The sequence below is a fragment of the Xiphias gladius genome, chromosome 17 (genome assembly GCF_016859285.1).
Source record: "Xiphias gladius isolate SHS-SW01 ecotype Sanya breed wild chromosome 17, ASM1685928v1, whole genome shotgun sequence".
Taxonomy (NCBI): domain Eukaryota; kingdom Metazoa; phylum Chordata; class Actinopteri; order Istiophoriformes; family Xiphiidae; genus Xiphias; species Xiphias gladius.
In genome coordinates, this window is record NC_053416.1 from 13,870,001 (window position 1) to 13,882,007 (window position 12,007).

The following is a 12,007-nucleotide window of genomic DNA, read 5'->3' on the forward strand; positions in this document are numbered from 1 at the left end:
AAAGTTAATGTTATCAAGTCCAACTCTCTTTTATTAGCATTTCAGTGTTGTCTACTAATAATATAGTTAAAGGTCCTTTCTGACAACCACTAATTAATAAACTTTCTATCAACATGCCTCTTGATGCTTAAAGGAGGTGCAAATCCCTTTCAGTGCCTAAAGATACCGCTGAATCAGAGGCTTTTGAACCCTTGTATGTTTTGGGACATCAAAATTGTGAACTTAAAAGATATTATATCAGCACATATATTGGCACCTGTCTTCAGAATATTTGCAGGCGTTATTGGACTAATGTACCGTGTTGTTCTCTGAATCCGAGACAGAATTTGAAGCTTAGGTTTAGCTCGTCTAAAAAAATGTGACATTTGGATGAAGGTCTTTCATCGAGGGATGATGTTTTTATATGGTTAACAGTTTTTCATTAATCACATAACCTACTGACTATCGAATCTCATGTTAGCATCAGAAAGAATTTAAAATGTTGCAAAGGTGAACTCATTTGTGACATCCAGCCTTTTGTCACCACTGATATATATTATTGCAAGTTTTTTTTGTATTAGCATTAGTCTAAGCATTTCTCAAGATTCAGACTAAAAGTGGGTTCACGTCCTGCACTGGCATTTCAGTCCGACGTTCTTGATGTTAGAGAGATAAATTTAAAGTAATGTTTTTTGACAAATTCTTGAAAAAAATCTCAGAATCTCTCGTGTCGTACAATCTAAATCAAAATCAAAGCACAGATTGTGGCTTTAAAAAACTTTTTCTCTTTCAGGAGTGTCTGATTTCTCTGTATATTTATCTGTGTAATATGTGCCTTCTGGTTTTTATGTTACCTAACTGTACGGCCAAGTGATTAATACTTAAAACAATCGTTATATAAAGTTGATCTGGCCTGACTTGTTTAACCAAGAAGGTTTCCACCTCGCTGCTTTGTTTCGGCTGTGGCTCCGTGAGACCTGTCCTGATTTCCATATTGTTCTTTGGGACAGGCTCGACCTGAAAAGTTGCATTTTTTTTTTTTTTTAATTCCCTGAGCGATTTTATAGAGCCCTGCGGGGGCTAACGTGTACTTTATACCGAGGAACTGCGAAACAGTGTTGTTTGTGTGTCCTTTCTGGAATTTTACAGACTTCATTTCTTAGAGATTAGAATTTTATCGTAAATAAAATGTCCTCATCTGTGTATTTGTACCTGTAAGAAGTGATTGTTTAATTGCATGGTTGTGTTTGTGGCTCTAAAAAATGAACAGACAGCTAAGTACTGAGACCAGCATGACGTTTGTGTAACACTGTTGTTCCCACTGTTGCCATGGCTGGGCTAAGAGCAGCTGGGGTAAAAGCTGGCATTTTAGAAGGTCTGGTGAGTCTGACATCAATCCATGGACTTAATTCCCACTGAGTGAACTTATACAGTTTGTGTGGCTGGCTCAGATTTTGCTTTTACTAAATGCACTATGTATATGTTGGATACATTTTCAAATTTTACAATAAGTATTCAAGGTTTAAAAAAAAAAAAAAAAAAAATGCTTCTATCTGGATCATCTGCAGCAGAACATTGACCTTAAATTCAAATATTGTCAAAACTGCAAGTGACAGGAACAAGACACAACAAAGTTAAATCTGTTACAATAGATACAGATTCCATATCAAAAGGCGTATATTGAAAACCTATATCTCAAATTTCAAATATGTTGCACTGCAATCACCATACAGACCACATGGACTCAACAGAAATGGCACCGTAACTTAAATCACAGATTGAATTGCTTTGAATTGCTCTTGATATGGATCAAAAGCCCTTCTGGTACACACCTATATGTACACTTATTATCTCTACTGCATTTAAATCTCATGATTTAGATGGAAAGTGTGTTATTTAGGTTGTTATGGAAGTAAAAATGAGATGCAACTCTTTTTATTGACTGATTTTATTTAATGATTTGAAAACACACTGCAAAATACACAGCACTTATAATCATCAGGACTGAGAAACGAGAAAGTCAAATGTCTTATTCACTTTCTCCATTATGGTGTATTATGTCTATGCAGTCCGATGGTGCTAAACGCCTCACCCATATGAAAACATAAGCCATGCAATTGTCTGCAGTTATGTCTGTGCAGATCAGCGTTTCACTGACGAGTGAACAGACCTAAGAAGCCGCAGTGCTGCCGTCCTCTTGGAAAGACCGGTTTCAGTAACAGACTTAATATTGTTTTAGAGACATTTCTACACCTTAAGAAGTTTTTTTGGGGAAACGCTGATGTAGCTCAACACGAGACTGTACAGTATCAACAGGGGTTATACACAATTGTTGCTTTTTCCCTGCTCAGGAGGGCCCTGGCGGACTGTGGGACTCTGTGAAGAAAGCTGCGTTTGTAATTGGATCTGGAATCTTTTTCTTGGCTGCATTTGGCAACTCACTGACATGGTAGGATCTCCTTCAGTGTTACATTATTACCACACTACAAACCAGCAGTTGGTCCTGAAATAAACCTGAGATGAGCACGAGGAGTGTTCTTACCACAGGTTACTGCCTCAACGACCAGTGTAAAGGGTAAGAAAGTCGGGACAGGACAGGACAGGGCAGGACAGAGTAGGACTGGGCCAAAAAGGACTGGACAAGACAGATCACAAGAGCACAGTACCTACATGAGAGGATGGCACAGGAATACACAGGGTCGAAAATTACAGGAGAGGGCATGACATGACTTGAAATTACATTATATGAAATAATGTGATTGGACAGGGCGTGACATGAGTAAACGTGGTGGAACTAGACCTGATGGGACTACATCCGATGGGACTTGAAGGGACATGACATGACAGGACATTACGGGACAGAATATGACAGACCAAGATGGGACATTATGGGCCGTTGCTAGGTGTCTGTGGTGTTCTTGGTGTTTTGCTTGTTAGGATGTGGCTGGGTAGTTGCTCAAGTGTTCAGTGCTGTCAGTCACGGTTCTGGCTAGATGGCCGCTACAGCTTTTCTGGGCATTTGCTAGGTGGTTGTTAGGACTGCTCTAAGCCCTTGAACGTGTCCAGGCTTGAGGGTCTTTGAGAGTGGACATTGGGACTGGGCCTGTCTTACAATATTTCAGACCCTAGGGAAAGACATAGAGACTGGGTTAAACGTTTAAGTGCCCTGGAGAGGGGTTTCAGTGCCAAAGCTGGTTCACTAATGTACAGTATGTGAATGTGTTTGTGGTTAAGTGGTTGTTTTAACCATGTAAGAAAATGGTCTTGTAAACTTGACACTTGACACGAATTCCACCTCCAGGCATCTTCAGAGATTCTGGGGAGCTTCAGGAGATTTCTGGCAGAACTTGTGGACCAAGCTGTACTTGGCATTTGAAGGCCACGATGCTGCTTTGTTCTTCTTAGGTAAGAAACAGCTGTTTTAGTTTTGTTTCTTGTCAAAAAACCTGACCTGACAGTTGTTGACATAACAGAGATCTTTGTCAGGCCAAGATCAAGTACAACAATATGTTTCCTACATGATAAGGGCCTGAATGAGTGCTTCTGCTTCGTATCAGTACATACTTTGTTTCCTTGTGAAACAATTGGACGCAGGTGGCTTCATGGATCTACAGTATATAACTTTCTAAGCCTTCCTTTCTTTCCATTTTAGAATCTGGCTCATTACAGCCAGATGAAAATTTTCACAATAGCACTCTGAAATACAGTTCAGTGAGTAAGTATTTGGACAGTGAAACAATTTTCGTAATTTTGCCTCTGTACACCACCACAATGGATGTGAAAGGAAGCCATCAAGAAATGATTGAAGTGCAGACTTTCAGCTTTAATTCAAGGAGTTTAACAAAAATATACAGCCATTTTTATACAGTCTGTCATTTTCAGAGGCTAAAAAGTAATTGGACAGTTGACTGACAACCAATGTTATGGCCAGGTGTGGCCTGTTCCCTTGTTACTTTGTGACAAATTAAGCAGATAAAAAGTCTGGAGTTGATTCCAGGCGTTGATTTTTGCATTTGGTAGCTGTTCATGGGAACTCTCAAATTTGAGGTCCAAAGAGGTGTTGATACAAATGAATATGGCCATCATTCGGTTGGGGGAAAAAAAAAACAATCTATCAGATACATGGCAGAAACTTTAGGAGTGGCCAAATCAACGAACTGGTCCAGTCTTAAAAAGAAGACATGCACTGGCGAGCTCAGCAAAACCAAAAGACCTGGAAGACAACAGAGGACAACTTAAGGTCAAGAACACTCTCGAGGAGGTAGTTGTATCATTGTCAAAGTCTACAATCAAGAGATGCCTTCATGATTGTAAATACAGAAGGTTTACAACAATGTACAAACCACTTGTAACACTTAAAAACAGAAAGACCAGATTAGACTGCCTGGGCATGTATGGCTGCTAGTGGAACTGGGACACTGGTGTTTATTGATGATGAGACTGCTGATAGAAGTAGCAGGATGAATTCTGAAGTGTACAGGGCTGTACCATCTGCTCAGATTCAGCCAAATGCTGCAAAACTGATAGGACGTTGCTTCACGGTGCAGATGGATAATGACCCAAAACATACTGTGAAAGCAACTCAGGAGCTTCTCAAGCCAAAGAAATGGAATATTCTTCAATGGCCAAGTCAGTCGTCTGACCTCAAGCCAACTGAGCATGCTTTTCACCTCCTAAAGACAAAACTAAGAGCAGAGAGACCCACAAACAATCAGCAACTGAAGGGGGCTGCAGTAAAAGCCTGGCAAAGCATCTCAAGGGAGGAAACTCAGCATTTGGTGATGTCCATTGGTTCCAGACTTCAGGCAGTCATTAACTGCAAAGGATTTTCATCCAAGTATTAAAAATAATCCTCATATTTATAATTGTGTTGGTTTTACCAATTACTTCTGAGCATCTGAAAATGAGGTACTATGTATAAAAATGATTCTAATTTCTAAACGGTTAATGTGATATTTTTGTTAAACCCCTTGAATTAAAGCTGAAAGTCTACACTTCAATCATATCTTGATGGCTTCCTTTCAAATCCATTGTGGTGGTGTACAGAGGCAAAATTACGAGGATTGTTTCACTGTCCAAGTACTTACGTACCTAACTGCACATACCAGCGTATTCTGAAATTGAAATTGATTTCATCGCCACTGAGATACAAACAGGGATTTGTTTTCAAAAGGATGACGCTGCACAGAAGGATACCTTATTTGGTACCAGCCACAGATGAAACCCCATGTTTCTGTAGCATTGAGAGCAGGTGTTCAGCTCTGCATGTCAAGCCATGACCTCTGGTGTCAGCTTACTCACTTTTATGATGCAACCATCACGACATTATGTCAGAAACTGGCCAGCTGTTATTGCGTCTCTCATTTAGATATTTTCTATGTAGGACGTTATGTGTATTACAAGATAAGGAACATATTTTTTTAATGTTTCTCCAAAGTGATAATGTATTTGTAAAAGTAATGAAGTGCAGATCAAGTCATACACAGTGCAATAAAACCAACTTGAAGAGGTGCAATCTTGCTTGCAGTGATAATTCTGTTGTCTGCTCCCCGTAACGTCAGTTGCTCTTGATAACAGTAATTTTAAGAATTTGAGGATGTGAACAAAATTTTTCGAAAGATGTTGGCTTTGATGTGACCTGAAGACTTTTTAATAGGATTGCTTAAAATCAAAATAATCTCCTGGATCTTATAGCTGTCTCAAAAATAAAATGCTCACACAAGAGTTGCAGCATTGATCACGGCAAATTGTTACATTCTTTTTGTCTCAAAGCTCTCAGACGGCAGCTGCATGAGCCTTTGGTTCCTTTCAAGTTATGGATAAAGTTGTGAAATGTTTAAGCCCATGTCCAGGGGCTGTCAAGTTGTCCCTTGCTGACAGTGGTCTTGTTTTTCTCTACAGGGACAATGTTGATCCCCACTCTGGTGTTTTGGGGGTCGAATGCTCTGCTGCTGTTGGTGGACACCACTGGTAAACCCTCCTTCATCACCCGCTACCGCATCCAGGTGGACAAGAATAACCCGGTAGGCTCCGGGCTCACGCTATGATTGTCATTAGTACCACCTGCAAGGAGGTTATGTCTGTTTGTTTGCTGGTTTATTTGTTTGTTTATTTTTTCAGCAGGATTACACACAAAGTACAGAACCGATTTGCACCAAACTTGGTGGAGGGACGGGGCATGGGCCAGGGAAGAACCTTTTACATTTTGGGGCAGATCCAAATCATTTACTATGAATTAGATTTTTTTTTTTCTCTGAACTCTGGTGTATGTTGTTTTGACAATGTCCTCGGTGGAGGTTTTTGTTCTCTACATGCCATTCTAGTTAGATATTCAGTCTGTATCTTGTTTTGATCTTGTTTAGTATTTTTTTCCTCTGTATTGCTCTGTTTTTCATCCAGTTTCACTATATCAGGATTTTAGGTGTCACTTATTTCACTTTTCTTTCTTTCCTGTTTACTAAATAGATATACTAGATACTAATCTTTTTTTGCAGCCAGTTACCATTGAACTACTACTAATACCACCACTTGAACTACTATTTCCAGTACCTCTACTGTTATATTGTGATACCAACACCACTTCAACCTCTACTTCTAGTACCAATTTTGTTAACTGTGAAGTGAACGGCTTCTTCTAGTTACATCAATTTATGGCCCACTTTTAACCTATGACACATCAACTGCTATCATTTTCAGTGCTGAGTAATGATTATAAAAATAATTTTATGGGGTTCCATGTGGTGAAGGATGATAAATCCATCTAATGTCAGTCTCCTGTATTCTTAAGTACACTTTAACTGAGCATGAATGATTGGATAGATAAATGAACGAAGATAAATGAAAATGGACTTAGTTCTTTGACAACGAAACATTTAAATGAGATTTATGGGTAGTTAGAGGTTTGGTTCCCCCAGACGTTGTTGATAAATCAATGGTCATTAATAGGGAACAAGCTCTTAGTCATTGTTGGAAAATGGTTATAGTCACATCACTGACATCGCAATAATGATCAGAGCTCAAAAGTGTCTTGGGAAAATGAAATAATGAGTTAATAAATGAAATAATGAGTTAATAAATGAGCACAATGATGAATAAATAAATACGTCTAAATTTTGCCCAAAAAAAAAAAAAAACACGAAATGGGAAATTAATTGATAAATAATAGAGCATTATTCTGTATTTATTGATTTCTATACATAATTATGTCAATAAATTTCCTAATTATTTATTTCTTTATATTATTATTTTTGCATATTCATATATAAATGTATTCACTTATTTGTTTTTTAATTTCCTATTTCACTTTTGGGACCTCATAAATGAAATTTACAAACATGCTTTGGTCATTAATAGTCACATATTAGGTTTGCTTTTTTTTTTAGGACATAATGTGATAAAGTTTTAAATGAAAACAACTAATCGATTAGTAAAGAAATATCCTACCCCATCCTTTTATCCTGATAAAACAAAACCCCAATATTTCCTATTGTGTGTATGTGAGTGAACACATGAACATACTGTACATGCATGGCCGTCGTCGTTCTAGATGTGACGTGTCCACATGTCCGTCTGACCAAAGTCCTCCCACTGTGTTTGATTAACCGATGTTGTTGGACACTGCAGCGATAAAGACCGACATTACTGATAACCAGGGCTGGAGGTGACTCTGGGAATGTAATCAGATTACTGATTACCTTTCAAAGATTATAATTGAGAGCGCAGTGCACAGGAAGCTCATGCTCACTAATGGAATGAAAGTATCCTCAGCTAATTTCAGCAGGCAGTGTGTTCAGGTTTTACTGATAATCAAACTAGTACGCAGACTTTTTCTCTGAATGTACTGCCTGGCATGGAGCTTGTTTCCCCTTCAGAAATCGCTTCAACAAGCTTTGCATGTACTGTATAGGGTTTATCTCCTCTGTAGGGTGACATACAGTTTCAACATAACGCTTCTCTTTGTAACAGTCAATAGTAATAAGCCGATGTCAATAATCTAAAACTATATCCTCTGTGATGGTGCGACCAAGGAGTCACCAAGTGTTTGCTGTGGCTTTCTATGGTCCAGTACTCTGAGAAGAGATACTTCAGTTCACTGACTGACAACAACTATCTGAGCTTGAGCCATACAGGTCATAGACAAAGCTAGGTTGCGTTGTTGTGTAGCAACAGTACGGCTTGCACAACACTGGTTGTGCAAGCTGTTTGTATCTTAAATTAAGTGATTGGAGTTGCGTGACTGAGCCCTTTGCCAGTTGTCAGATGGCCATTTTTTTTTAAATAAGAAAAGTTTTGAGTCTTAAGTCACTGTTTTCGTATGAGACCAACCAAATAGCAAGTGCATCTCACTGCCCTTATCATTTGTGGACGGCTTTAGATTTTTCAAGTTCAGTTACATTTTTTTAGTTACAGTTACAATTCTGAAAAATTGTTAAATAAGAACAAACTCTAAAATGCATGACGTGTGGGTGCACTTTGGTCATTTTAAAAACCGCCCATTTCAGCCATCTCCCAAACTAAATCAATGATTTTTATGTCGACGAATGTAGTTTTCCAGTGTTTGACAGGCAGCTATTGGTGTCTGTTCAGCTCACTATGGCATATAAGTCAACTAGCAGAGAGTTCGAGCCTGCTGGCTATAGGTAATCCGTCACTGTAAACGGTGTGACCTGTGTTTTGCACCTTTTTCAACATAAGACATTTTGCCACGCCTCATGTTGATTAGGTGGTGTTGCTTGCTGGAAGGGTTGAAAAGAACACCTCTGCTTTTACTACTATGACGTCTCAAAATGTCTGCCGAGAAAGGTCCGTTCTTTGGTCGGTGTGTTTGTACTTTGGTAATCACACATGTAATTGCAAAACAGTGCCGTGCTGTAAAAAGTGTAAATCTGTGTACACCTCAGACACATCCAGTGCATGTGCTCACACAGAGACACACATACACACACACAAAGGTCATGATATGTCCATGTGTTTATAACCAGGGTCCAAAGGTTAATGGTAAAAAGTCAAGCCAACTGTCATTTATGGACAACCTGGAGCTTTTTTTTTTTTTTTTTTTTTAAGCTGATACAAGAAGCTTTCATTGAATTTAGTAGAATAAATATTTTAGTAACAAAGTATAAAAAAGATTGAAAAAAAAAGTGCAGGTGGTGGAAAACCTAAAATAAAATGAACCACCACATGTAGTGCTCCACTTACTTCTCGTTTCTTAAGAGACAAGCAAAAAACTCTGAAGTCAGCGTTTGAACGCACTTGTTGTAAGCCACCAAATGAAAGCATCCGCCAAATTAATTTCATGTTATTGAATTTAAAACAAATATATTTGTCATTCACTTAAAAATTATTCAGACGCGTAACAATGCATACTTTTTGAGATCCTATCTAGAATCGACCTCTCTCTGACTCTTCCCTCGTCCTCCAGGTGGATCCGGTGAAGCTTCGCCACGCAGTGAGGGTCGTCGTCTTCAACTATGTGTGCATCTCAGGGCCCATGGTGGTGGCGGCGTACTACCTGATGACCTGGACAGGGAACCCCTGTGGGCCCGAGCTGCCCACCTTCCACTGGGCCCTGATGGAGCTGGCTGTCTTCGCCATCTCAGAGGAGCTCCTGTTCTACTACTCACACAGGTAGGGATCATTAGATTTATTTTAACTTGTCAAAGTGCCTTCCCCAGGCAGGATTCAGTTGTCATTGGAACACGGAGCGTTGTGCATTACTGCCACCTTGTGGTAAGAGTGAAAGGTTTGAATATAAAGAACATTTTCAGCCTCAAAGAGCCACTGGCATGGCTGTAAGCTTTTATTCTTGTTGTTAAAAATGTATCGGTGGATAACTGGGTCTTCATCGCTCTTTTTTTCTCTCAGGCTGTTCCACCATCCCGGCCTCTACAAGCACTTCCACAAACAGCACCATGAGTGGACAGCTCCCATTGGAGTCATCTCCATCTACGCCCATCCTCTGGAGCATGTGGTGAGAGCCCAGCGGCCTGTGCGAAACAGAGAACCGTTGATGTTAGGAGCCAAGCCTCTTCTCCCCCCCACTGAGCCGCACGCCAGCTGCAGCTGTCACACATAAACCGAGCGTGTTTCATTTTGATATCTGGAATCCGGACAAACCTGATCCTGGAAACAAAACTTATCTCACTGGTTTTTGTCTTCAACCAGAATCAGCTGTTGAAATGCTGTCGTGAGGCTGAGTCTGTTTCACCTCTGACTAGGATTTTGAAAGTCTTCCTCGGCCATGAAACCTGTTTGTTCTCCCTCCTTGCTGTTAGATCTCCAACATGCTGCCGGTGGTGGTCGGACCTGTGATCCTGGGCTCCCACCTGGCCACCACCTCCCTCTGGTACTGCGTGGCTCTGGTCAGCACCACCATCTCCCACTGTGGATACCACCTCCCCTTCCTGCCCTCCCCGGAGTTCCATGACTTCCACCACCTCAAGTAAATCTGCCTGCCCACTTTTCCAGGAGAGCATTTAATGGGAGTTAATGGTTTTTGTTTCTTATTCATCTTTTGAACTCTTCTATTTAAAAAAAAAAATCTAGGAATTTATTAGCGTTGAATATTAACAACTTGGTACCTGTACTTAAATCAGTTAGCGAGACTTAGTCAGTGGACGATGTTCCTAAATGTGCTTGTCTCAAAAGGACCTTGTTTACTGTTCTTACTTGCAACATGAAACATAAAACTCTTCATGTGTGGGGACATAAAAATCTTTTAAACAAATCGGCTGGTGGCATTCTATATATTTGTTAATGTCAAAAAATCCTACAAAAAGACCAAAACCAACAATGTGTTATTCCGTCTCTAACCAGTCTAACCTCCCTGCCCTGTCTGTGGCCCGTTGGTTCCTACTGAAGTTGTAAATTTTTAAAAACTGGTCACAAATATATCGTTTCATTTTTAAAAAAATGCTAAATAATTTTCTCAAACAGCTGTTGTGTTTGTAGTTTTTAGCAAACGCTACTCAAACAGGAGTAAATACTATATTTGTTGGGGACCATCAGACTATTCAGCTGCAGATTAATACACTTCTGTTGGTCTAGTGAGTATTTACAGGAGCAAGATGGTAAATGTGGGATTGACTCAAAATAAAACTACAGTGCGTGTGTTCACAGAAATGAAGGAACATGTGAAATTTGTGAAAACCCCAATTTTTTCTGGCTCTAGGTTCAACCAGTGTTTCGGGGTCTTCGGTGTGCTGGACCGGCTCCACGGCACCGACACCAAATTCAAGCAGACCAAGCAGTATGAACGCCACATCCTGCTCACAGGCCTCACCCCGCTGACCGAGAGCATCCCTGACTCACCCAAGAAGGGCCAGTGATGACCTGCGACCCCTGACCTCTAACCTCAGGACCAGGCCTCGCCAAGTTTGGGGAATATCCCCACGATGTGTAGAGACAAAATTTCCAATCAACTTTATAATGACGATTAGATTTCTGTTATTTCAATCCAGAAAACCTGTTGGATCAGTTTCAGACTGTGAAAGTCTCAGCTGCACTTGATATTTTTCCGAGTAGAAAAATTGTGCTTGCACTTAACCAGATGAGCAGTTTTAAATGTTTAGAGTCTAAGTTCACTGTTGATGTAATAATTGTAAACCTGTTTCCTCTCGTGACTTCATCCTTCTGTGACCTGGGAAGACTTATTTTAGCTCCCGGTTGACTCATTGATTGTAATATCGCAGAGAAGTCAGTAGTTCAGGGTTATCTGGTAACATCCTATGAAAGAAGCCCATAATATATGAAGTTATGCGTGATGAAAAAAATTGAATACTCAGGATAATTTTAAAAAAAAGAGTAATTCAAAATTTTGACTTACCATTTTTTAATTTTATTTTGATCATGACTAACTTTTTTATGCATTTGCTTAATAATTTCAGGATTTTGAATTTCAGGATTTTATTCGAAATTAGAGCCAAATCTCACAAATACCTTGTTTACGGGACAGTTCCCTGCTCAGGTAGATTTCAGAATTTGGTCGTTGATGTGAGTGAAAACAAATAAATCCACTTCAGTTACATTT

The 12,007-nt window shown here is 39.7% G+C and overlaps 1 protein-coding gene across 1 annotated transcript in view; it reads left to right on the plus strand.

Annotated features, from left to right (window-relative positions):
* faxdc2 (fatty acid hydroxylase domain containing 2) overlaps nucleotides 1-12,004 on the plus strand; it is a 15,832-nt gene extending 3,828 nt beyond the window's left edge. The window contains exons 3-9 of the mRNA XM_040150858.1: nucleotides 2,331-2,428; nucleotides 3,281-3,384; nucleotides 5,881-6,002; nucleotides 9,401-9,606; nucleotides 9,844-9,949; nucleotides 10,254-10,420; nucleotides 11,150-12,004. Coding sequence (XP_040006792.1) covers nucleotides 2,331-2,428; nucleotides 3,281-3,384; nucleotides 5,881-6,002; nucleotides 9,401-9,606; nucleotides 9,844-9,949; nucleotides 10,254-10,420; nucleotides 11,150-11,306 — 960 coding nt within the window. The 3' untranslated portion in view covers nucleotides 11,307-12,004. The remainder of the gene's footprint in view (nucleotides 1-2,330; nucleotides 2,429-3,280; nucleotides 3,385-5,880; nucleotides 6,003-9,400; nucleotides 9,607-9,843; nucleotides 9,950-10,253; nucleotides 10,421-11,149) is intronic.
* The last annotated feature ends 3 nt before the right edge of the window (nucleotides 12,005-12,007 follow it).